The 24,180-nt window shown below is 34.9% G+C and overlaps 1 protein-coding gene across 5 annotated transcripts in view; it reads right to left on the bottom strand.

The window, feature by feature from the left end:
- Nucleotides 1-5,324: 5,324 nt before the first annotated feature.
- The window catches only part of NR3C1 (nuclear receptor subfamily 3 group C member 1), a 139,012-nt gene continuing 120,156 nt past the window's right edge, over nt 5,325-24,180 (bottom strand). For 4 of the 5 annotated variants that reach the window (XM_074212705.1, XM_074212706.1, XM_074212704.1 and 1 more), the window contains exons 7-9: nt 15,230-15,360; nt 12,454-12,611; nt 5,325-11,626 (exon numbers count right to left, since the gene is read on the bottom strand). In XM_074212705.1, coding sequence (XP_074068806.1) covers nt 11,474-11,626; nt 12,454-12,611; nt 15,230-15,360 — 442 coding nt within the window. In that variant the 3' untranslated portion in view covers nt 5,325-11,473. The remainder of the gene's footprint in view (nt 11,627-12,453; nt 12,612-15,229; nt 15,361-24,180) is intronic. The other variant, XM_074212708.1, reaches the window with a different exon arrangement.

The raw sequence follows: 24,180 nt of genomic DNA, 5'->3' as shown, positions 1-24,180 counted from the left end.
ATTAGAATACCTTTTAAGAATCAATAATTGGGGGGCGGCTAGGTGGTGTAGTGGATAAAGCACCGGCCTTGGAGTCAGGAGTACCTGGGTTCAAATCCGGTCTCAGACACTTAATAATTACTTAGCTGTGTGGCCTTGGGCAAGCCACTTAACCCTGTTTGCCTTTCAAAAACCTAAAAAAAAAAAGAATCAATAATTGGGTGGCTTTAGTATATATATATATATATATATATATATATATATATATATATGTGGAATAAAATACTTATGAAATAACCTTAGCTTGATGGCACAATGACCACTGACCTTGTATTTAGGAAGAACTGAGTTCAAATATGATCTCAAGACACATATAGTTTTGTGCAACCCTGGGCAGGTCATCAAGATACTAAATACCTCAGTTTTCTCAATAGTAAAATGAAGAAAATAATAATAGCACTTATTTACAGGATTATTGTGAGGTTCAAATGGGATAATATTTAAAAAACACTTATCATATTGTCCAGCACTTCTTAGAGGAGAAAAGTGAGGCTGAGGGAGATAAAGTGATTTGCCTTACCCTGCCTTAATAGATAATTTTGTCCAGTTCTAGATGATAGCCTTTTTATTTGTTGGACAACTAATTATGATAATTATCATGATGATAATAATTCACATTTAGAGTTTTAAATTTGAAAATAATTTTTACTAATAATAATCCTATGAGATAGGTATTATAAATGCTATCTGTCTTTCACTCTCTTTTCAGATGAAATAACTAAGGCTCTGTAAATTTATTCAACTTTCCATGACTGGTAAATATCCAAAAACTCGTAAAAATTCAGAGCTGAATTTGAACCCAGGTGTCCTGATGCCAAGTTCAGGTGTTTATCCATGTCGCTGAACAAAATTTCTTTAGTATAGTCACCAGAATTTCTATCAAAAGAAAACTAAGAGAAGAATGTTCTCTTTGTAGGATACATAATACATTGTATCCATATTTGAGGACTTGTTCAATGTTAAATTTCTTTAATGGAATCTAATCTGTCTTGAAGGACCACCTGCCCCAGGAGGCAGATTTAAGGGGCCACTCGAGTGATACGAGGCACAAAATGATGGAACGCCAAACCAATTATGAATTAAGTTATTGCCTACATGGTAATTCACATGCCAGCATATTAATGCCATTCCCTAACTTGTTGAAATCTGATTGATTTATAGCTCTTTCCTAAAATCAGAAGGTAGGACAGTTTACTGGATCTGTATGTGTGTGTGTGTGTGTGTGTGTGTGTGTGTGTGTGTGTGTGTATGTGTGTATACATACATCTCTATATATTGATGAATGGATTTCAAGCAACCCCTTTATTCCTCCATAATTAATTAAAAATGTATACAAGTATACCTCCCCCAATACTGAATGTGCAAGTGTGAAGAATGTCGTTTCATTATGAATAATTTGTCACTGAAATATTTATCATAAAAGAGTCAAACAGTTTTTACATAACTAAATATGTTAGTATTGAAGAGGTGCTGAGAACAAAGGATTCTTTGTAACTCCTACTATCAACACCACCTAATTCAAAATTATTTACAAATACACTGTTAAGTGTTCAACTACAGGAACAAAATAAAATAATTCAAGAACCAATGTAATGTATTAGGTTTACATGCTGACTATATATACAACTCAGAAAAATGGCAATGCATACATTTTGGTGTTGTTTGCAGTTCTTCAAAATGGAATTTTAGCTCTATCTTCACCATAAGGAGCCATACTCTCCAGGGAATGAACTGAAATGACAGTAATAGCACTCACTACATGTGATTAGCCCTGTACTAAATACTTATATTTAATTATTTTTTCAACAATTTATTCAATTATTATCTCAGTTGATCCCTCACAACACTGAGAGGGAGGTAGTGTTATTCTCATTTTTACAGGAAAGGAAATTGAGGCAAACAGACGTTATGTGATTTGTCCAGGGTCATATAGCTTGCAAGCCTCTGAGGTTGGATTTGAGCTTAGCTCTTCTTGACTCCTAGCCTAACACTCTATCTAATGTGTCTCCTAGCTGCCCTAAACTACTTCATTTTCATGCCTTGGGAAATTTCAATTTATCTAGGAGTCTGAGGACTAGTTTGTGACCAAGGGAGCCTTTGGGTAGTTCCTGTTCAGTCATTTTTCAGTTGCAGTGACTCTTTGTGACCCCATTTGGGGTTAATGTGGCAAAGATACTGAAGTGGCTTGCATTCCTTCTCCAGTTTATTTTACAGATGAGGGAACTGGGACAAACAGGAGTATGGGACTTGCACAAGTGAACACAGTCCAGATTTGAATGAGTCTTCCTGACTCCAAGCCTGTGCTCTATTCACTGTGCCATGTAGCCTCTCCAACTCTTTGGGAATAGTTGGTAATTGGCCTTAGGACTATATCAGGATTTGCTTTTGGATTTTGGAAATAAACAGGAGCATTTTTGTTTTTCTGTTTTGATGTTCATTTAAGGAGCCATCCCCAAATTTGAAATGTATTAGAAATTCATGAAAAAAAGAGTTGAAATTATCTTGCTGCTACTTATAAAAGAATCCGCTCAGAAGAGCATAAGCTTCTTGAGGGCAGGGACAGGTTTTTTTTTTTAAATTTTGGTCTTTTTATTCCCCAGTGCCCAATACACAGTAGGTATTTAATGTTTACTGAAATGAATTTCCAAGCAAAAAAGTATACATAAGGGGCTATCCTCTGGTTACACTCAGTTCTTGACAGGAAGTGGATGTCTGACCTCGGGCATATTGCTTTTCCCTCTAGTTGGCCTGGATTGAACTGCTCACCTAAAGGCCATCCCAATGTAGTGGCTTAAGCTACACATATGCTTCAGTTTAATAAATATGCAAATAGTTCTGAGTTTTGGCCTAATCAGAGCTTAAGGCCAATTTTGATTTGGCTAAGTGATTATTCTAGACCATATTACCACAACTATTTGCCTTAGAAAGGGTAATGAAAAGAAAGTAGACTTGCCTATGGATGAATGTCATGGTAATGATAGCCTAGGGGTACTGTCATGGGGGCTCCTTGACCACCTCCTTGATGGCTATGGCAATATTAGTCTGGTTTCTCCCTTAAGGAAAAGAGTTTCTAAAAAGCACATAGATAAAAACTTAATTAAAATAAATCAAATCAAAACTGCAGCTTTCCTTATACTATTAACAGTGGGTAAGACGTGATCTTTCTCAAAGAATATTCATTGTCCCCAAGTGGTTCATTCTTGAGCTAAATATTACAGGGTACCTAAGGGATACCACACCCAAGAGATGCCAAAGGATGGATGGCTACAGTTAGAATTCAATCTGTCATCCTACCTAGGGGCTTGAGGTATTTATTCTCTGTGTACATTTCATGGTACTATGATATGAGGGCAAAATGAAGCTATTTTTGCCCTCCCAGTCTAAAGTCCAAGGTCCATCCAACTATGAATCTTTGTTGTTTTTCCAATTAGGTCTGACTCTTTGTAACCCAGTGGATACCAAGCATACCAATACTGTCCATGGGATTTTCTTGGCAAGGATACTGAAGCATTTCACCATTTCCTTCTCCAGTGGATTAAGGCAAATGGAGGTTAAGTGACTTGTTCAGGTTCACACAGCTAGTAGGTATCTGAGGTCACAGCTGAACATTTTTGTGTTGAGGTCTTTTTGATGTACTCTATCCACTGAGTCATCTAGCTGCCTTTTCGAAACTATTAAAAGATTTAATTTTCATGTTTCTTTTTGTACCCTAAAGGTTAAAAATAATAATCAACATTATTAAAGAGTCTTAAGATTTGTGATGCTCTTTATATATTGTATTCTCTGTTGATTTTCACAGATCATGAAATGGAGGTTCATAGGGTCAAGTGATTTGTTCATTGTTACATAGCTACTATGTATCTGAGGCAAGATTTGTACGACTTTTAGCATTCTCTCTGTGAGCAAAAAATTTTAATTGGTTGGAAAGCTCTAAAATAAGTAAGGAGATTAGGATTAATAAAATGATTAAAAGTTTCTATCAGAAATAAAAAGCTTTAAGAAATGAGGAATTCAGAAACATGTGGAAAGATTAATATGAACTGATGCAGAAAGAAGTAAACAGAACCAGCACAATTTACATGATGACAACAATGCAAATAGAAAAGATTACTCAAGGGAAATGGAAACTGCAAAAGTGAAAGACCAATAAGAATTCAAGAGAACAGGTAGGCAAGGCAATCAGGAAGGCAGAATGTTGCCCTATTTTCAGGCAGGTCACTTTATCTTTTGTTTTTATCCCTACCTGCTTTTCTTTGTCACAATGGTGGGGTTACTGTTAGGAGAAAATAGAGAATGATATGTATCCAGAAAAGACTGTTATGTAATAAAATAAATGACATTGACAACAAAAATAAAGCAAAGCAGTGACTATTGATGTCCTTTGTTTCATGTGTGTATTTACCCCCTGAGGACCCTGCCCAACAATTAGAACTGTTGGAAGTATTAAAGAGAAGTGAAATGTTCTACTAATAAAGTGAAAAGGTCTACTAATAAATATAACTCAATATAAGCTGTGAAATCCATTAGAAAGTAGTGCTAAGGCTTTCAGGTTTTGAGCAGTTTATTCAGTTATGTGTGACTCCTCATGACCCCCATTCTTGGTAGAGATTCTAGAGTGGTTTGTCATTTCCTTCTCTAGCTCATTTTATAGATGAGGAAACTGAGGTAAAGTTAAGTGACTTGCCCAGGGTCACACAGCTAGTAAATCTGAAGCTAGATTTAACTTGGGTCTTCCTAACTTCAGGCCTTGCACACCATGTACTGTGCCACCTAGCTACCCTTTCGAGCAATTGGCCTTGAGGTAAAGTCCAAGATTATGAGTTAATTCCCATCTCAGTAGAGTTTGCATTCCCCTCACAGCTATAATCTAAGTAAGAATTTCTGGCAAGGAATGAAGCTAAGGGAGTTTTATTTGAATAGGGCTGCTAAAATATAATAATTCATTTCTAACACCTTTGCCTGCCCATCCCAGCTAGTTGAAGAAATGGCAGTTTTCTCCAAGAGTTGAGCTCGAGCTATTCAGATTTCTCTAAACTATTTGCATCTGTTTCTGTCTTTATGAACATTTGTGGGGTACAGTTGCTAGCAAAATCTTGGGTGTACTTGAGAAATAGGTACTCTGAGAAGTGGTCCTGTGGACTCTCATTTCGATCTGCATGACCTGAGCTCCAGGTCTCTACATCTAGTGGGTCTGCAATAATTTAGGAAGCCAAGACCCTGTCAATAGAAAGCAGCAGGTACATGTGATAATTGTTTCTTTAAAGAAATTATTTTAAAGAAAAATAATGTAGAATAGTTTTAGCTCAGGACAGTTGGTTGGAAGAAGAATCTAGAAACAATATTATCAAAAGGAGATTGGAGAAATAGCTAGATGACTCAATGGACAGAGTGCCGAGTCTAGAGTCACAAGACCTGAGTTTAAATCTGGCCTTGGACACTAATTTGCTGGGTGACCCTGGGCAAGTCACTTAACTGGCTGTTTACCTTAATTCACTGGAGAAGGAAATAGTAAATCATTTCTGTAACTTTTCCAAGAAAACCCCATAATGGGTTTTGTCTGGCAAAGAGTCAGACATGACTGAACAATAGTCAAATAAACAAGGCTAGGAATACATGGGATGAGAGTGCCAGTGTTTCTAGGTAGGTCCTAATTGTTCTTTAGAGAAAGCTATTCTATTTGACCAAATGGATATCTTTTAGGAAGCTAAACAGCAATAATGGATACGTTGTTGAACTTGGAATCAAGAAGACCTGAGAGAGGATTGTTAACTTTCCAATGTGATGATTTACACATTGGAAATTGTCACAAACACTACAAATCACACCTTGATTTATTGTAATGGAGAAAATGTTAATAATGCAGATTAAATTTAAAAGTATGTGGTGGGTATTATACACATATGCATATTTTGAAATGATATAAATAATATTTTTTCTTCTGGAGAATCTGGTTGTTAAACAGCATACCACTGGGTAAACACTTTGTAAACCTTCAAGTATGATATAAATGCTGGCTGTTATTATTTTAAAAATTATATATAAATCTTTATATATTGCTTTTATCTCATCCAAGGTAGGTGCCAAGATTACCTGAGTAGGTTGAAGAAAGTCTAGTTCCTATGGAGTTCTGGTAAGAAACTTAAAGCCCCAAGGCAATGACAAGTAATGTGGTTTGATGTGCATGGAGATCTGACTTGATCTATTAGATTATTTTTTGACTCGCTATTAGTAATAAAATTTGGGACAATTAACATGGCCCATAAAGTACTTCAATCAAGGCAATAAGCAGGATATGAATGTTAGAATAAAATAAATAGCACAGTTGTGCTTCTTTTCAAAGCCAATGGGGATATGACCTTAAAAAAAATCCACAAATCAAAAATCATTCAATGGCATGTAATGCCTGAAGCAAGTTCATCCCTGTAACTTGGCACGGGTCAGTTCAAGATGACTCAGATAATCCTTTTTAAAGTGGTGATTTTCCTAAGATCCTTAGAGAAGGGAGCTTAAGCAAGTCAAACTTGACTCCTGGAGTCAAGGCTTGGCCACTGAAACAATCTGAAGGAAATTAATGCTAAATGTGCAGAGGGGTATTTGGATCAGATGACTTGTTGGCTGAAGTTTTTAATTTAAATGACATGAAATAGAATCCTGACATCATCTAAAATATTCTCTGTCCTCTATGGAAAGGAACAAATTTGATGCAGTAAGATTTGCAAAGATATGGAGTAAATAGGTATTGTAGCTTTGAGTTTCTGTATCATTTGTAAACCTGGGTTTGGTTGAGGGACTGGTGAGTAGTAAAGAATACATTCTGAAGGCCTTCTCACTAAACTTAACTTTCAAGTCATAGAATTTAATAGTTAGTATATGTTTTTGGACATTTTTTCTTTAGAATCTGCTCTTTTCCTCTTTGATTTTAACTTATGGGGGCTACTGCCTTCCACAGAAAACAAAGCAGGGGAGATGGTTTTATGAAAGGGAAGGTAGTAAAAGGAAAACTCATGGATGATTTCCCCCTCTACTTTGAAAAGGGAAACCAGATATATGTACAGGTATCTGATGGAAGCACCACCAAGAATCACTGTGGAGTCACTTGATGGAAAAAGCAAGTTTTTATTATGATTTCTGGCCATGATTTGGCATAGCTGTAAATGACTACCATTTACTGCCAATTCTGTACAAACGTGTGGGGTCATATTACTGGGACGGCGAATTAAAACAAAAAGTAAAAGTTAAACATTTCCACATGAGATTTTACAGTCCACCGTTGCACTGAGTGGGTGAAAAAGACACGTTTTACTACAGAATTATTCTTTCTTTGCTATAGAATTATTCAGCATGGATAAAAAACTACAACTTTTATATATATTTTTTTAAACAGGAGTCACTGGTTTTAATTATTTTTACACATTTTAAAATTACTGTGATAAAAAATAATGAAAAAGCTTTTTAATAATGCCATACACAGTATAATATAGATCTGTCCCCATTACATAAGCTTTTGTTTAATATACAAAATAGAATATCGACACACTTGAATCTATATGTAGTTAAGCAAGGTAAAATACCTAAGGGGGCTATTTTCATACACACAGCCTTTCATCAGAAAGCAAAATCCTTCTTTGAAAGAGACTCTATTCCTTTCCTAAAAATGAGGCTCTTGTCTTAGCACATCAATAGTCAATGATGTACCAAGACCTGGAATACATGACTGGTTTTGGATGACAGTTGTGCCATTTAAAATACTGTTTAAACGCATTCTCCTTGTACTTCTCTCCCTTCCCTCCCCTGTCCCTATGTTGGAAACAGGCTGTTGAAACACACATACACTAATATCTACAAGATTGCATCCCTTTATTAACGAAAAGGGACCCATCGATGATAGTGTTTTAGTCTATGGAGTATCAAGACAAGTCTTTCAGAAGGCATGTTTAAACCTGTGGATTTAGGGACAGTTGAGCACTGTCTCTGTGGAGGTGAAAGGGCTCTTTTTTGATTTACTTTAAAGCAAGGTTGGAAGTCATTTCTGATCTCATTCTGACCTAATTCCATGGCCACAAATCAATTTCCAACTCTTCTTCCCTCTTTGGACAAGGGTTTCTTTTGGGCTTGGCCCCAAAGGGAGGTGATATGATGTTACATGGACCAAAAGTTGGGCAGCATGGATTTCCTCTCCAACTTTTGTACTAGAGAAGACTGGTTGATTGCTGACTACCATTCCTCTCCCCCTGCTAAGATGGAAGGAGATACCAGATACCAGGAGGCCATCCAATTTTGTTTCCAGGATTCCCAATCACCTGTTGAACCCTATGGTACCCTGCATGACATCATGAAGCAACAAAGAAGGGCCATATTTTTGAGCTATGACCAGAAGAATTTTTCATGATGTTATCTGTATGGGACATACACACACACACCTTGCAACTCACACTAAAGTGAATAACAATTAAAATAGGTGTGAATAGTTAAATAATAGTGGGAGAACAAAGTCTGTCTGCAAGTAGCACCTGGTCTAACTTTTGTCCAAGATTCACATTTATAGTCCATGCACACTGATTAGTTAAATTGCATATTCTGTCTGCCTTTATCCTAATTCCAAAAGGGTGGGTGCCATTCTTTCCCCAATGAATGAATTTCATGGCAGTCTCACAATTGTCATTAGGATCTGCTTTCAGCAGACCATCAGTATGTGATAGCTCTTAAACTTGGGCGCAAACCAGTGTTGACCATAATCTTTGAGCAGAGTTTTTTTTGGAACAAATTTTGAAATCTAACTCTATTTTGAATCTTAAAACATTATTTCTGAGACACTGTAAAACTTCCCCTCCAGCTAGGTGAAAAATATCTTACAGTAACACTTGGATCTTGACCACCAGGAAAGAAGCATTCCCTTTTATTGTACATTTGAAAAAAAGCAAGTGATTACTACATTTGAAAAAAAGCAAAGGCATATCAAATCCTGAAGTTTGTAGCATCAAAAAGCAATCCAAGAAAAGTCTCATTCCTTCACTTTAATGGGAAGTGAAGCCTTGCTATAGGACAGAAAAGAATTAGTGTATTGTGAGTCACCTGTGATGTTTTGCAGTATATACATATTGCTGGTACCTGTGTGCATTATTATTGCCAAGCTCCTGAAGCCACTGTTTTTGTGAAGCTGCATGACAGGCTGTATGTGAAAGTAACCTTGCTGTTGGATTGGCCAGTGCCCAAACATATCTAAGAGCTCTTCTTCATCCCCCCCCCCCGCTTTCTCTCCTCCCCCCCTTTCTTTATTTCTTCCTTTTCATTTTTTTTAGCAGGAGTCAAACCAAACTGTAGGGACAACAGACTCACTGTCTGAAGAAAAAAAGGTGGTTAGAATTCCAGGTAGTAGGATGATGCTGTTCACAATTTGATGGGATGTAGCCCTGGCAAAATGGCCACATGTAGGCTAGCCTTCTCAGTCCCTCTTTTCTCATCTATGGACAATTTCCTGAGGACCTGTGCCAACTATATGAACACTCACACACAAACTATAAATCATTTAGATTACCCTTCTGCATTTCTCTGAACCCCATGAAAAATATAGAACGTGTCATGATAAAACAATCTGTCATCTAAAAATTCATTCTTATTATACACTATACAAGCTATTTTACAATCACTTGAATAAATTGCATGTAAAGCTGCAGTAGCCCTTCCCTTCCTGGATTAGTGAATACCAATATGATATATATTTATATATATGTATATCTGAAAGTAGAACTAAATATAAAAATATATTAGAAGTTTCATATTTTTAATATTAGATTTTTCAGTTTCTATTACACAAATAATTTGGCCACTGAATAAAAATCAATTCCTGTTGTGGCTCAGTAAATAGGTTAAGTTTTGAGCTTACAGAAAGTCAGTAAGGTGCACACAGAAAGGGCTACTACAGCTTCTAAATCTTCTAAAATGATCACCCATAGTGAGGAGGAGAGATTCACAAGACCCCTGTCAAGTTTATGGCACACGAGAAAGTGGAGAGGAAGGGATGTGTAAGCCTCACAAACACAAAAGTCTGACAACACGATCAGAAATCACAAAAATTCATAGCTGAGGGTCTCCTATACCCCAGGAGATAGGAACCAATTGGTGCGAGATGGGAATGTGAAAATGGGTATCTAGCCAGTTGTTGTTGCTTACTTGTTTAGTTGTTTGGTTTGATTTTTGTGGTGCAGCAAAGAACTAGATAAGGTTGACTTCCTGTTTGAATAAAATTTAGGAAGGGGCAGTACTGGTTTTAAGAACAGATACAGAATGTCCAGGTATGACTGAAAAACTTATCTGGGCCATTCTAAAACTGTGAAAGTCAATAGTATTATAAAGGAGTTCCTGAATGAGATTCAATACTCACTTCCTTGCCATCTTTAAAGCTCTGATGAGGAGGAAAGGCCTGAAGAAAGTCAGAGCCGGCAGGAATTAGAACCCATATGTTCAGAATCTTGCTCCTATGGTTTTCACTCTACCATAACTGTGTGATTAGGCCATTTCTAGAAGTTATTTTCTAGTTACCATAGCTTATTCATAGCTTATTGAGAAGGCCACCAGACTGGGTGACATGTACCAGTTAGTTACAGGGTGGGACTGTGTCTATTCACTATGCAGATGTGTAGCTGTATCTTATAAAGCATTAGGGTAATAATTGGTAAGGACCTTTGAGGTCTGAGAAAATTTTGTTTGTGGTCTCCTGAGAGCAAAAATACTCTCGGGGTAGAAGCACCAACCCATTTTCACACAGAAGAATAATAGTTAGCGTTTATTTAGGAAAGCTGTGAACCAGGTGCCCACCTGAAACAGACAGCTGTACAACAGGCAACTTGAATACAAAAATGATGTAAGAAAAATGGGCAGGCCTAGTTCACTGGATATAAAGGTAAAGGAAATTGCTAAAACCCAGACAGTTATAGCTATAAAAGGCACGACTTCCCTTTTCTGGCATACATTTGTAAACTTTTTTCGGGTTACCATGCATAAATCAAAAGGTTATATTAACTATACAAGGGGAGAAGGGAAGGAAAAAAAAAAGAAAAACACGATCAAAAAAAGTCCTAGAAAACACTTATCCAACCAACTGTGGAAAATCACTAGTAGAATGTTCATGATGCAGATTCCTGGCAGCGTGAGTTGGGGTGCCATCTTCTGTCTACTGGGAAGTTCTTTCCCAGGATGATACGTCTGATTTCCAGGATGTACAAAATGACTTATTTCACTTCCTTTCTCTCTACTGCTCCTGTTGCTTCAAAGCAACTGTGTTCACGTCCAAGTCTTGGCCCTCTAGAAACCACATGTAGTGCATAATTGCAGAAGGAACGCCGCCACGAGGACAGAAATGAACCAGTCTATAAGTCTGTACGATGAAAGCTATAAATCTGACTTTTCTTTAAGGCAACCTTATGTATTAAGGCAGTCACTTCTGATGAAATAGCAGTTTTTTGATATTTCCATTTGAGTATTTTGGTATCTGATTGCTGATGATTTCAGCCAACATCTCCGGAAACTCAATGCTCATGGTCTTATCCAAAAATGTTTGGAAGCAATAGTTCAGAAGGCTTTCAACTATCTAAAAGAAGAAGAGAATGAGTAAGGTAAAAATTACATGCAAAGGAAAGGCTGGAAATATGTTGAGCTGTAATGTAACTGCAAGCAACAGTCCTTCTTCCTTGCTCCTTACAGTCCTGCCCCAACTCCCAAAAGAAACAACTGAGTAAACAATTAGATAGCTGGATAAGAGAGTCCTGAGAATACTAGAATGGAAAGCATAGTGCCAGCTGATTCCTGATTCTATTTCTGCAGGAATAATTCATTTTATAAGACTCCCCATCATGAACTTTATTACTTCCCAGCCCAATGAGACTATCAACTGTTTCTTGAACCTAGTACTCTATTTCCCATCTTTGGGCATGTGCGCAAACTGGCCCCCATTGAACGTCCTTCCTCATCCACCTCCTCTAAGAATTCTCGTATTTCTTTAAGCCTAACTCAAATGTCTCCTATTCCACAAAGCTTCCCCCAAATCCCTGGTTGTTTATATTTCCTCCCACCTTAAATCCTGTAATTTATTTAGTAACCTTTAAAAAGCTCAAACAATTTTTTGTATACATGTTGTATCCCTTCCAGAAAAATGTCAATTCTCGAAGACAAGGATGCTTTTGTGTTTGTCATTTTGTTGCTGGTGATGGGCACATAGTAGAATAAGATTAATATGTATTGAAATGAATTAAGTAGCCAGGGTTAGCATCTCTTGATTTTGCTTCAAGACATTCTTGGTGTCACCTGGCAATATGTGTCACTTCCTATATATTAACAATATTAAATACATGGGTTTCAAAAAGTTAAGACATAATAACAGTGTGATGATCGAAGTGGCAGAGGAAATGAGAAACTCACCTCATGCATGGAGTCCAGAAGCTTAGTCAGCTGATAAAATCGCTGCCAGTTCTGACTTGAGTTTCCTTCCCTCTTGACTATGGCTTTCCCTAGCTCTTTGATGTAAGTCATTCTGATCTCATCAAAGAGTGACTGGCTCTTCAAACCTTCCTTAGGAACTGAAAAAGTGAAAAAGGAAGTGTCTCTTAATTATGGGATTAGGATATAGTATTATAAAAGCTTTTACATGGTGATGTGATCTTGGAGAATGAAATACTCCAGAATATTTCTACCCTAACCATAAGTATGATGTTTGGAGTAAGTTAATATTGTCCTATCTATGGCTAGGATTTGATTTTGTTAAGATAAAGTCATTTTCGGGAAAGTCTGTGAGGCTGGGTTGGAAATAAACTGTTATGATAGAACTGTGATTCCTGAAAGAAGTGAGAAACATGCTATGAAGAGAGAAAATGAAGTCAATTTGGCTTACTGAGAATAAAACAGAAGAGGTTGTTTTGGAAATTTTGGAAATAGAGAATGGCCAAGGTCAATGACTGACTCAGTAAAATAAGCATAGCCAGTTGGATGCTCAGTGGTTTGGACTTTCTTGGAAGAAAAGGTATAGTTCAGTAGGTGAGTGTGAATAAAGTTCTGTTACTATGTGGCTACAAATTCTATTTACAAATCAAGCCAGTGCCAATATTTTTTTTTTGTGGGATGGTGTAATCAATGTCATGGTATTGAAAGTAGCAGGGAGAGTGGAACAAAGCTGCTTTGGACTAGAGTCTGCAGACCCAGGGTAACTACCTGCCAATCAACATTGGGGACATGTGGTACCACAGAAGATAAATCCTTTTGCAATGGCTTGTTAATATCTATGATCTTTTCTTGAAATTAAGATCATGAGGCTGCTGAATCCTTCCTATACTATTGTATCTCCTCTCCTTTTGGCCAAATACATAAATGTATAGGTCCTACATATGATATATATCCTTTAGGCCTAGTTCCTATATAGATTAAAATGGGTACCAAGTAAAATGACAGATCTGGAAGTAAAGTGGAATGGATGGTGTCTCTGAGGGTGCTAACTCACCTTGTTCTTAGCCTATCTTACCATCACTGAAGAAGACCTGAAGTGATAATACCTTACATTTTATAGCATGACTTATTAAATACTTTCATCATAATCCTGTCAATCTTCATATTGACTCTGACATGGGCAACAGAAATGTCCCAACTAATTTCCAGGTAACTGATTTATTGGAGGTCAGAGAACTAGGGAACGGTGAACTTGGGATTTAACCCAGGTCTCTGAAATTCAAATACAAGATTCTTTCTTTGCAATGGATAATATTACTCCTCTTTCTACGTCTTCTCCTTAATGGACTTGCTTTATGAGGGGCAAGGATTGTTTGCTCTACTTTGATGTTTTCTTAGTGCCGAGCTGTGTCTTTATACACTGATAATAAACAAGCTGAATGGAATTGTTATTTTCCTGCAAATGCTTATTTTACATGAGATTTCCTAAGTTATATTGGAATTTGCACAGAAAGTATGTTGTAATATATACCTTGAAAATAATCTTAACCTAATAGAGAGAATATTACTTCCACACATACTGCCTTATCTGAGGTTAACTCCTTGTAGATATCTGAAAAACAAACCCTCTCTGTGTTGTTCATAAGAAATGGAGAGATAGATAGATGACTGTTAGAAAGGAGAACCCAACCCTATTTTGGGTGTCTCAGGTTACACAGCCTATAAAATTGTTATATGTTGGTAATAAGTTGTAGGAAAGTTGTGCTTTGTCTAGTCACTTATATAGGAATAGTGCTTGCCCAGTAGGTTCTCAGAGAGCTTGGTGATCTGAGAGAAAAGAGGTGTTTGTTTTGATTGCTTCAGAGGTTTGCTGCTTCATAGTATCTTGTTTAGGATTACTATGAAGAACTTCTTTATAGTGATTCTGAGAATTAAGCTCAACTACATTAATATGGAATAGAGTATGTGTTTGCGTGTGTGCAAATATAGGGTGGGAGGAGTCTTTCCCCTTCAGACTTCATGCTGCTCTTTGTACTTGATCTTATGTAACAGATGCGGCAACAAGTTGACTTTAGGACTATAATGTTTTTCTATCTAGGTGACAGGCTGTAGGGTCAAGACTTCCTTTTCCTTTGTAGAAGGGAGCTGGAAAGTTGAGAAATCCAGATTATAAGAGGAATCAAATGGATGTGCTAGATATGTATACTTTTTCCCAATATTTGTGAGTGATTAAAAGTCCAAGGAAATTAATATTTATATAGTGTCTTAATAACCCTGAAAATTGTCTTCTTAGGTATTATCAACAGTGTACCAGAGGGTTACAAAAGAGGCCATTTCTGTGCAATTTCACATATAGTTGAAATGCAAGTGTAACATAACAACAATAATGATAATGATGATAATACCTAGCATTTATATAGCTCTAGTATTGATGAAACACTTTACAAATATAATCTCATTTGAACCTCAAAACAATATTGGTGTTTTTACAGATAGATGCAGATAGAAGTTAAATGACTTGCCCAAGATCTCAAAGTTAGCTAAATTTTTAAGGCAGGATTTGAACTCAGGAATTCCTGATTCCAAGTCCAATACCTTATCTATTTTACCACTTGGATTTCTATGATATCTCTTAATGGAATACAATTATTTGGAACAATTGTATGGAACAACACACACACACACACACACACACACACACACACACACACACACACACACACACACATATTTGGAATCAGGTAGGTGCTTGGCCTACCTGAAGAGAGAAGTAGTAAGGTTTTCATGCAGAGATATTCTTCATAAGAAACTTGAAGCCGTTGTAATTCATTGGACACAAGTAGCATATGTTTACATTGGTCATACATGCAGGGTAAATTCATCCTCTGTCTGTGAAAGAAAGACAAACATGAAAACTTGCCATTAGAAATAGATAATCAGATAAATCTGACCAAATATAGCCATCTAATTTGACCCATTTCAAACAGTCTGGAGAAATAATTAGATTTTTTATCTGGAGAAACTTTGGCTAATGTCTCTATACTTGAGGACAGAATTCCCTTTCCTAAAGATTTTTATAATTGTTCACTTGTCATCTTTAAAAAAAAAAAGCTGTGACATCTCTAAGCTATATCCATAAGAGATTATCATGGCTGCCACCAGATTATTAGTTACTTATTTTTCCCATTCTACTTCAAAATGAATCTCATTTGTTACCTTTTAATTTACCTTGTGATATTCCTTTAAAAGATCAAGGGTTCTTAATCTGGGAATCTGTGAACCTATTTTCTAAACATTTTGACAACTGTAATTCAATGGATTGGTTTCTTTTGTAATCTTATATACTTTTATGAATTTAAAAAACATTATTCTGAGGAGTCCATTAATTTCATAAAGCTGCCAAAGATATCCCATAGTATAAAAAAGGTTAACAACCCCTGCTCTAGAAAATGTTTCCATCCACACCCACACACCCACGCGTGCACTTAGATTCTTTTCTTTCCTTAACTATTTCAACCTTTTAGAGGCACTATGAGAACTGGTCTTAGACTGTAATTCATTAAATTAGCAGCAAGAAAGACTAGCAACTTTTCACTTTACCACAGAGCCCTGACAAGGTTTATTCTTGAGACACTGGTTCAATGTGCATGTTTACTTTTGGTTTCTGTACAAAGTACTGAAACTTCTCTTCTTACTCTTTTAATGTGATCTGTTTACAGAAATTCATTGAATGGGTATGACAGTCAAATAGAAACCTTCTACTCTTAGAGATCTCTTTCTGACCAATTATTTAACAGACACACACACTTTCCTGTTGAACCCACTACCTTCTGTCTTTTAAATGGAATTCCTAGCATAAGAAATGTTTTGCTGTAAAAAACAAAAGCATTGAAAGACTCATTTCTTCTTTTACTTTTTAGTTTTTTTTGCAAGGTAAATGAGGTTAAGTGACTTGTCCAAGGCCACACAGCTAGGTAATTATTAAGTGTCTGAGGCTGGATTTGAACTCAGGTACTCCTGACTCCAGAGCTGGTGCTCTATCCATTGCGCCACCTAGCCACACCTATTTCTTCTTTTTCCTTAACATTCTATATACTAACTTGGCTATAAGTACCAGCAAACTACAATGGATTTAAGAATTTTGATTCTCCTCATACAGTAAACATAAGTGATAAAAATAGATACCACACAATACCTCAGCAGTGATAACTCACCAGTTATTTTTAAATACTGAGAAATTTTAATACTATATTTTTTTAGATGAATAGGCATGTTCTGAAGAATTTAATATATCCAATGAAATACTGATAAGTAGGAAATAATGAAGTGTTTCTTTGGTTCCAATTAAAATACTGAAGTCTCCAGACAAGTAAACCAACCTGCCCATGGAAATAAATGTGTTTATTCTCCTATTCTCTTCCATTTTCAGTGATAGCCATAACTAATCAATTCTATCTCTACAATATCTATTACACATTTTCCCCAATTCAGGGTTTTTTAATCACCTATTACAACTATTTAAAATTACTGTAAAAGTCTCTTATTTCACCCCATTGCCAAAGTAACCAATGGAGGTTGTATGCTATGGGGGAAAGAATACTATGCCCAGGATCAGATGTGAGTCTAAATTCCTAACTGTTATTTACTACCTGAGTCTTCTCTGACCAGCCATTTATTTCTTTGGGTCTTGGTTTACTAATATGCAAGATGAATGAGATGGACTACATCCATCACAGTATTATGATACTATGACTAAACTGACATAAAACAAAGTCAACATAAGCAAAGCTTTAGAGTTGGAAGGTCCAAAAAGTTCTGTTTTGTCCAAGGCTTTCTCTTCTCTATATACTTATTTTCTTGGGGACCTCATCAACTCCTATGGATTTAAAAATTGTGATGTAGGCAGAAGACTTACAGAGGTCAATGTGTATACATACATTTCATATATATGTACATGTTTTCACCTCTAGTATCTCTCTCATACTGCATCTTCACATGCCTATGAAATAGTTCAACCTGGATATTCTAGAGACATTCAAAATAAGTATATCCAAAGCAGAATTTCTTCATCAAACTTCCCTACCAATCTTCCAATCTCTCAAGCTTGTATCTCAGCATTTCCTTTGACTTGATATTTTCTTTCATCTCACATATTCAAATAGTTGTAAATTTTATATTGCAATTTTTGTTATCCCTTTTATTTACATGTGAATAGTGAATTAAAAAATATATATCACAGCTACTTTTTAATGTCTTTTTTTTTTTTTTAGGTTTTTGCAAGGCAAATGGGGTCAAGTGGTTTGCCCAAGGCCACACAGCTAGGTAATTATTAAGTGTCTGAGGCCGGATTTGAACCCAGGTACTCCTGACTCCAAGGCCGACGCTTTATCCACTACGCCACCTAGCCGCCCCTACTTTTTAATGTCTTAGCTGGACTAATAAAAGTTGAGCAGTTCATCCTCCCCATTATATGCCTCCTCTCCCACTCGCCACCTTCATCTTTGTCATTTTTGTAAGAAGGCCATTCTAAAATGTTAGTAACTTCTTCTAAGATAATTTTTTTTTTACAGTGATCATCAGGCATTCATATAAAAGTCACATATGACTAAGACTGCAGATGGTGTTAAATGTATACATGGTCAAACTATCCAAAAGATCAATCATTAGAACTGAAAGACTGTACAAGAGTTCATCCCTATTTGTCTAAAGAAATACACAAAATTTCACCATGTTTAATAATTATAAAGAAGCATTTAATTTTTGTATAGCAAGCTACCATCTTATGTACTCTTACAACAAATCGTCTCTCTTATAATTGTCAAAATTATACAGTCTTTGAAAGATATTAAAACAGAGACAAACTATTCAAAGACCTTATAATTTTGCTACATTTGAAATAATTTAAAAAAATTTTTTACTCTACAAGCATTTAAAGAGTAGCTACACATCATAAAAACTTCTTTGAAATAAATTAAAATAACTAAGCAAAACTGACAATTTAAGTAACCTTCTCTGAAAGTGTATGCAACATTCCAAAATAAAGCACAACCATTTATTAGAAATTGTATTTTTAATTAAAAGAAATTTATTTTCTTTCCTTCTCACTACCTCATTGAAAAAGAGAAAAGAAAAATTCCTTGTAACTAAAAACCAAAGTTACACAAAACAAATACCTTCCTGTCTGTTTACAAAACACACAAATACATCTATATACCTGTGTGTATATACACACACACACACACACACACACACACACACACACACACACACAGACACATAAATGTCTCATTCTGTACACAAAATCCATTCTCTCTCTTTCATGAAGAGGACAGTATATTTCATCACTAATTCTCCATCATCAGGGAAAGACACTGAATTATTGATCATAGCTCTCACAGCTTTCAAAATTATATCCTTACATTGTTGTCACTATAAAAACTGCTCTGGTTCTGCCCCTGACATTATCATTTGGTTTTCTAGTTTTAATCACCTTCTCAGTTCACAGATCTATTCGTTCTCTCTGTTTCTGTCTCTCTCCCTCCTTTGCATTAATAAAAGTGTTTAGAGCTATAAATTTGCCCTTTAAGGACTGCTCTGGCTCTATACCAAAAATTCTGGTATGTTTTCTCATTGGTGTCATTATATTTAATGAAATAATCTACAGTTTCTATGATTTCTTTTTGTCTTACAAGTTCTTTTAGCATTACATTGTTTAATTTCAAGTTGTTTTGCATATGTTTTCAGCAACTTTTTAATATAATTTAAATTGCATTATGGTCTATCAAGGATGGTTATAATATTTTTGTTTTTCTGCATTTGTTTGTGAGGTTTTTAAATCCTAAAATATATGTTCAATTTTTATAAAGGTGCCATGTGTAGCAATAGTCATCAGAGTCCTATAATATTAAATTTTTCTAAAATTCTTTTCGGGTTATTACGTCCTTTGTTTATTTTTTATTACATTTATATATGGCCAACAGAGATAAATAAAGTCCCCTCTTGCTATTAAGGTTTTATTGTCTATTTCTTCTTGTAATTCATTTAGTTTTCCCCTTAAATATTCAGGAACTATGTCATTCAGTGTATGTATGTTAGATGGTGAGATAATTTCATTTTCCTTGTTAGTTTTTGGCAAAATGTAGTTTTTCTTTTTATCTCTTTTAATTATCTCTTTTTCCTTCGGCCTTATATGAAATCATACTTGTTTCAATTGCCTTTTTAAAAATGTGGCTGAGGCATAATAGATTTTGCTCTAAACCCTTATTTTAACTGTATGGATGTTTGTGTTTCAAATGTTTCCTGTAAATAAAAACACTGTTGGGTTTTGCTTTCTAATCCAGTCAATTTAACCAATTCCATTTTATGGGTGAGCTCATCCCATTCATAGTTATGATTCTGATAGTTACTGTTTATTTCTCTCTATCCTATTCTTTTAGTATTCTTTCTTCTTAATGCTCCTGGTTCCCTATTTATTTCAAATTGCTTCCTTCCTCTTTTCTCTTCCCTTTTTAAACTTTCCAAGCTTGTTTATGACTATTCTCCTCCTGCATATCCTTTCTCTTATGCTCTTGTTTTCCCTGTTGTTTTCATATTTTATCCTTGTTGATTTGAATGTATTTCTATACAAAACTGTGTAAATGTTCTGCTCAGTTTTCTTAAGTTAAAATTTAAAATTTAGATTTAAGTGACACTTGTTCCCCCATTCGTTCTATGTTTCTGTTCATATATACATATATATATACCTTTTATGTTTATATATAATTCTACTTGCACAACCTGATTATATGTGCTCTCCTTATTTTCCCTTTAATGTATTTTTCTCTACCCCCCTTTATTTTTTCTTATATCATTTTCAAAACATAACAAAATTATTTATAGGTACTTTATCTCAAGTAATAACTAACTACCCTCCATGACCCTCTTTGACATAGGATTTTGAAATAACACTTTCAACACATCTCCATCTCCATTAGAATGTAAACACTTCATCTGGATTGTTCACTTGCATTTTTACCTTTTTATCTTTCCCTGGATATTTGTATTTCAGAGTTCCTTTTCAGCTTGCTTTTTTCCCTTCTTTAAAATCAGGAATGTTTGAAAATCTTTATTACTGAGGATTCACTTTTTTCCCCCTTGTAGGATTATATTCTATTTTTCCTGGCAAATTATTCTTGGATGACAACCTTTTCTCAATTCTAAAATACCTCATATCAAGTTTTCTGCTACTTTATGATGATAACTGCTAAATGTTACATGATCTTGATTGTGGTTTCTCCATATCTGAATTCTTTCTATTTGGAAGCTTGCAATTTTATTTCATTGGTTTGGAATCTCTGGATTTTGATAATGTCATTCCTGGAAGTTTTCATTTTTTTTCAGGTGATTAGTGGATATTTTTTCTCTATTTTTCACAGAGCCCTTTTTGTTCTAATGTATCTAGGAACTTTTTTATTAATGATTTCTTGAAATATAACATTAATTATGGATTTCAGGTCATTTTACAATTTTTAAGTTCTCTCTCCTCAATATGTTTTTAATGTCAGTGGTTTTGATATGCAATAGTCTACTTATCTCTATTTTCTAATTTACTGACTTTGTTTTAAGAATTCTTGTCTCCTAGGGGCATTAATTTTTATTTACTCCATTAGGATATTGGGGAAGTTTGTTATTATAATGAAGTTTTGTATCACTTCTAGTTAAGCTGTTGATTCTTTCCCCATTTTTATTCTCTATAGCTGTCATTTCTTTCATATTGTTTTAAAACTTACATATTTTTTTTGAAGAAATCTAATTGTTCCTGTGGGACTGCTGTTTTTTTCTTTTGAGATTTTTATTGTACATATCCTTGAGATGTCTTAGTCATCTCTCAAATTATAAAAGTCATTTATTCATTGCTCTATCGATTTACTAAATTTTTTGGCTGAGTTCTCAGGAGTTGAGTTCTGGTCTTCCCTGCTTTGGGTATCAAATCAAGTTATTGTTGTTGAGATATTTAAAAAAGACTTCTTCAAGGTCACACAGAGACTTGATCATATTCAGCCAGGATTTTGAGAACTCAGCTTTTTAACATAACTAGATTTGCAAAAGTGAAACCTTTGAAGCCTTAACTATAATCATTCTTTTTTGAAAGTTCTCAGATTTGTAGTTGAAAGTAGTTAGACTGCTACAAATCTGTTGTAGTATTGAGAAAAATCAAATAAAAGGCAAATTGTTATTGTAGAATGGTGTGCACCAGGAGTCAGAAAGACCTAGGTTCAAATTCTGCCTTAGATGCTTATTTGGTTTGTGACTAAGTCACTGGGTTTCAGTTTTCACAATAGAGAAAGTTGATCTCAATGTCTTTTTAGCACCAAAGTTATGACCTTGTGAACTAAAGGGGCTACCTTTGAGGTTAGATCATCCAGAAACCACAATTGCAGTGACCTCTTTTGCTACCCAGACTTCCTATACACAATTATCATCATCTACCTCCCATTTTCCATTCTGACAGTGGTAGTTCTTACTTTATTTAAGCCCTTTCCAATGGTTATTTTTCCTCTACTATTTTTATTAGAATCTTTTAATCATATTATACTTTGTTATACCATATTAGCACCTTCATATGCTTTACAACCCCTAGCACACTGCTAGAAAAATTCCCCTCATCCTTATGAGTCAATTGCCTTTTGTGGTAGCAAAAAAATACCTTTCTGCTGTTATCTCAATCCACATTCTCATTCTTATCAGAGTCCCTACTGTCTCAGTTATCTTCTCCTACCCTTCCCAGAACCACTGCTGTAATTTCAACAACTCCCCTTCATCTGAGACTTCTGTTTCACTCATTTTCCATCTTCTGGAACTCACAAGGAATTTGGCTTTGACCTTAAATAGAAATGTCACAAACTTCTTTATTTTTGTGATCCTTTTGATTTCTACTGTGTGCTTAATATGAATTTGCTGCTGTCATTGTTCTTAACTGCACAATTGCCAGTGTATATCTCATTCTTTTAGTTCTTTTATTCTTATTCTAAATCATTTCATGGAATTTGTCTTATATTTCTTTGAATTTTTTAAACTGATTATTTTTGTTACAACAGCATTTTATTAAATCATAACATAATTTTTTCAGTCACACTAGTAGAGACACCTAGTCTGCTGCCAGTTTTCTTTTTGCTATTACAAATAGTGATGCTAGAAATATTTTTGTACAATTAGATATATTTTCCCATTAATAACTGCTATGGGTTTGGTCCTAGTTGTGGGACCACTGAATCAAATGACAGCCACCTTTTAAGGCTCATTGAAGGCTAAAACTCTAAGAGTATGTAATAATATGTTTATTTTTACCACAGATGCACTAGGAATGAATTTTATCTTTTGTTTTTGTTATCTTTGTTAATTTGATGGAAAAGTGGAGGGAGGACTGGAGTCAGAAATAGACTCCAATCCTACTTCTCAGAAATACCACCTACTTGAAAATGAACAAGTAAAAAACTTTGGAATATCTATATGAACTTGATGCAGAGTAAAGTGAGCAGAACCAGGAGATACACAGTAACAAAAATATCGTAACAATTATCAACTGTGGAAAACTTAGCTGTTCTGATCAATACAATGATCCAATATGATTCCAAAGGACTCATGATGTAAAATGTTATCTGCCTCTAGAAAAATGATGAATTTTAGGTGTAAATTTAAGTTCAGTTTTTTCACTTTATTTTTCCTGTTTGCTTGTTTTCCCCATGGTTAATATGGGAATATATTTAGTACGATTTCACATGGATAACTAATATCATAATTGCTTGCCTCTACAATGGGTTTAAGAGGAGCTGAAGGTATGGAAAGAATTTGGAACTAAATTTTTTTAAAAATGCTAAAATAATAAAATTTTAAAAGAAAAAATGAACCAATTTTTAAATTTTCAGGACTCTTAGAAATTCTCTTAAGTCTAAATTCTTTAATAAATGGAAGAATTGTTGATCTGCATAAGTGAAGGAAGTTTTCACAGTAGTTCTTTACATGCAATAAAATCAATGTGATCATAAAGAATTTCAAAGTTGTTTTAACCTGCAACCGATTCTTAGATATTTTGATTACTTTTCCCATGTAGTTGTAGAAAATTTGTTTCTAATGAGATGTTTGTTCATATCCTTTGGCCATTTAATGAATAGTCATTGATGTCTACTTTTGTGTTAATCCATAATAAGCTTGGATAATAGGTTTTTAGAGTTGCTGAATTAAAGTATTTTTCCCAAGTTTTTTATTTCCTTCTTATTCTGGGTAAATTGCTTTGTGTCATGCAAAAGTTTTTAGTTTTACATAATCAAACACCCTCTTATTTTTTCCTCTAAGTTAATGTTTATTTAAAACTTCTCTTAACAGGTAGAGAAAGATTCAACAATCTTAATGACATTTGCTTAATGACATATTAAAAATATTTAAATGGCCAAACTATCTAATATTGCCAATAATGTTTTAGTAAATAATGAATTTATTCCCCAGTGTTTCATGATCCTAGTTATGAATACTAGACTGCTGTCTAAATCTGGCTCTAGTTCATTTCATTGATCTGCTTTTTAATCCAGTAAAAGGCATTTTAATAATTACTGCCTTTTAGTATAATTTAAAGCAGAATGATAATTAGAAAGACCATTTGATTGGAAGTTGGAGAACTTTAGTTCATATTTTAACTCTATTCTTTGTGACCTTCAGCAATTCTCCTAAATGTTT

The sequence above is a fragment of the Macrotis lagotis genome, chromosome 1, assembly GCF_037893015.1.
Source record: "Macrotis lagotis isolate mMagLag1 chromosome 1, bilby.v1.9.chrom.fasta, whole genome shotgun sequence".
Taxonomy (NCBI): domain Eukaryota; kingdom Metazoa; phylum Chordata; class Mammalia; order Peramelemorphia; family Peramelidae; genus Macrotis; species Macrotis lagotis.
The sequence above is the reverse complement of the archived record's forward strand: the minus strand, read 5'-3'. Positions and strand labels throughout refer to the sequence as shown.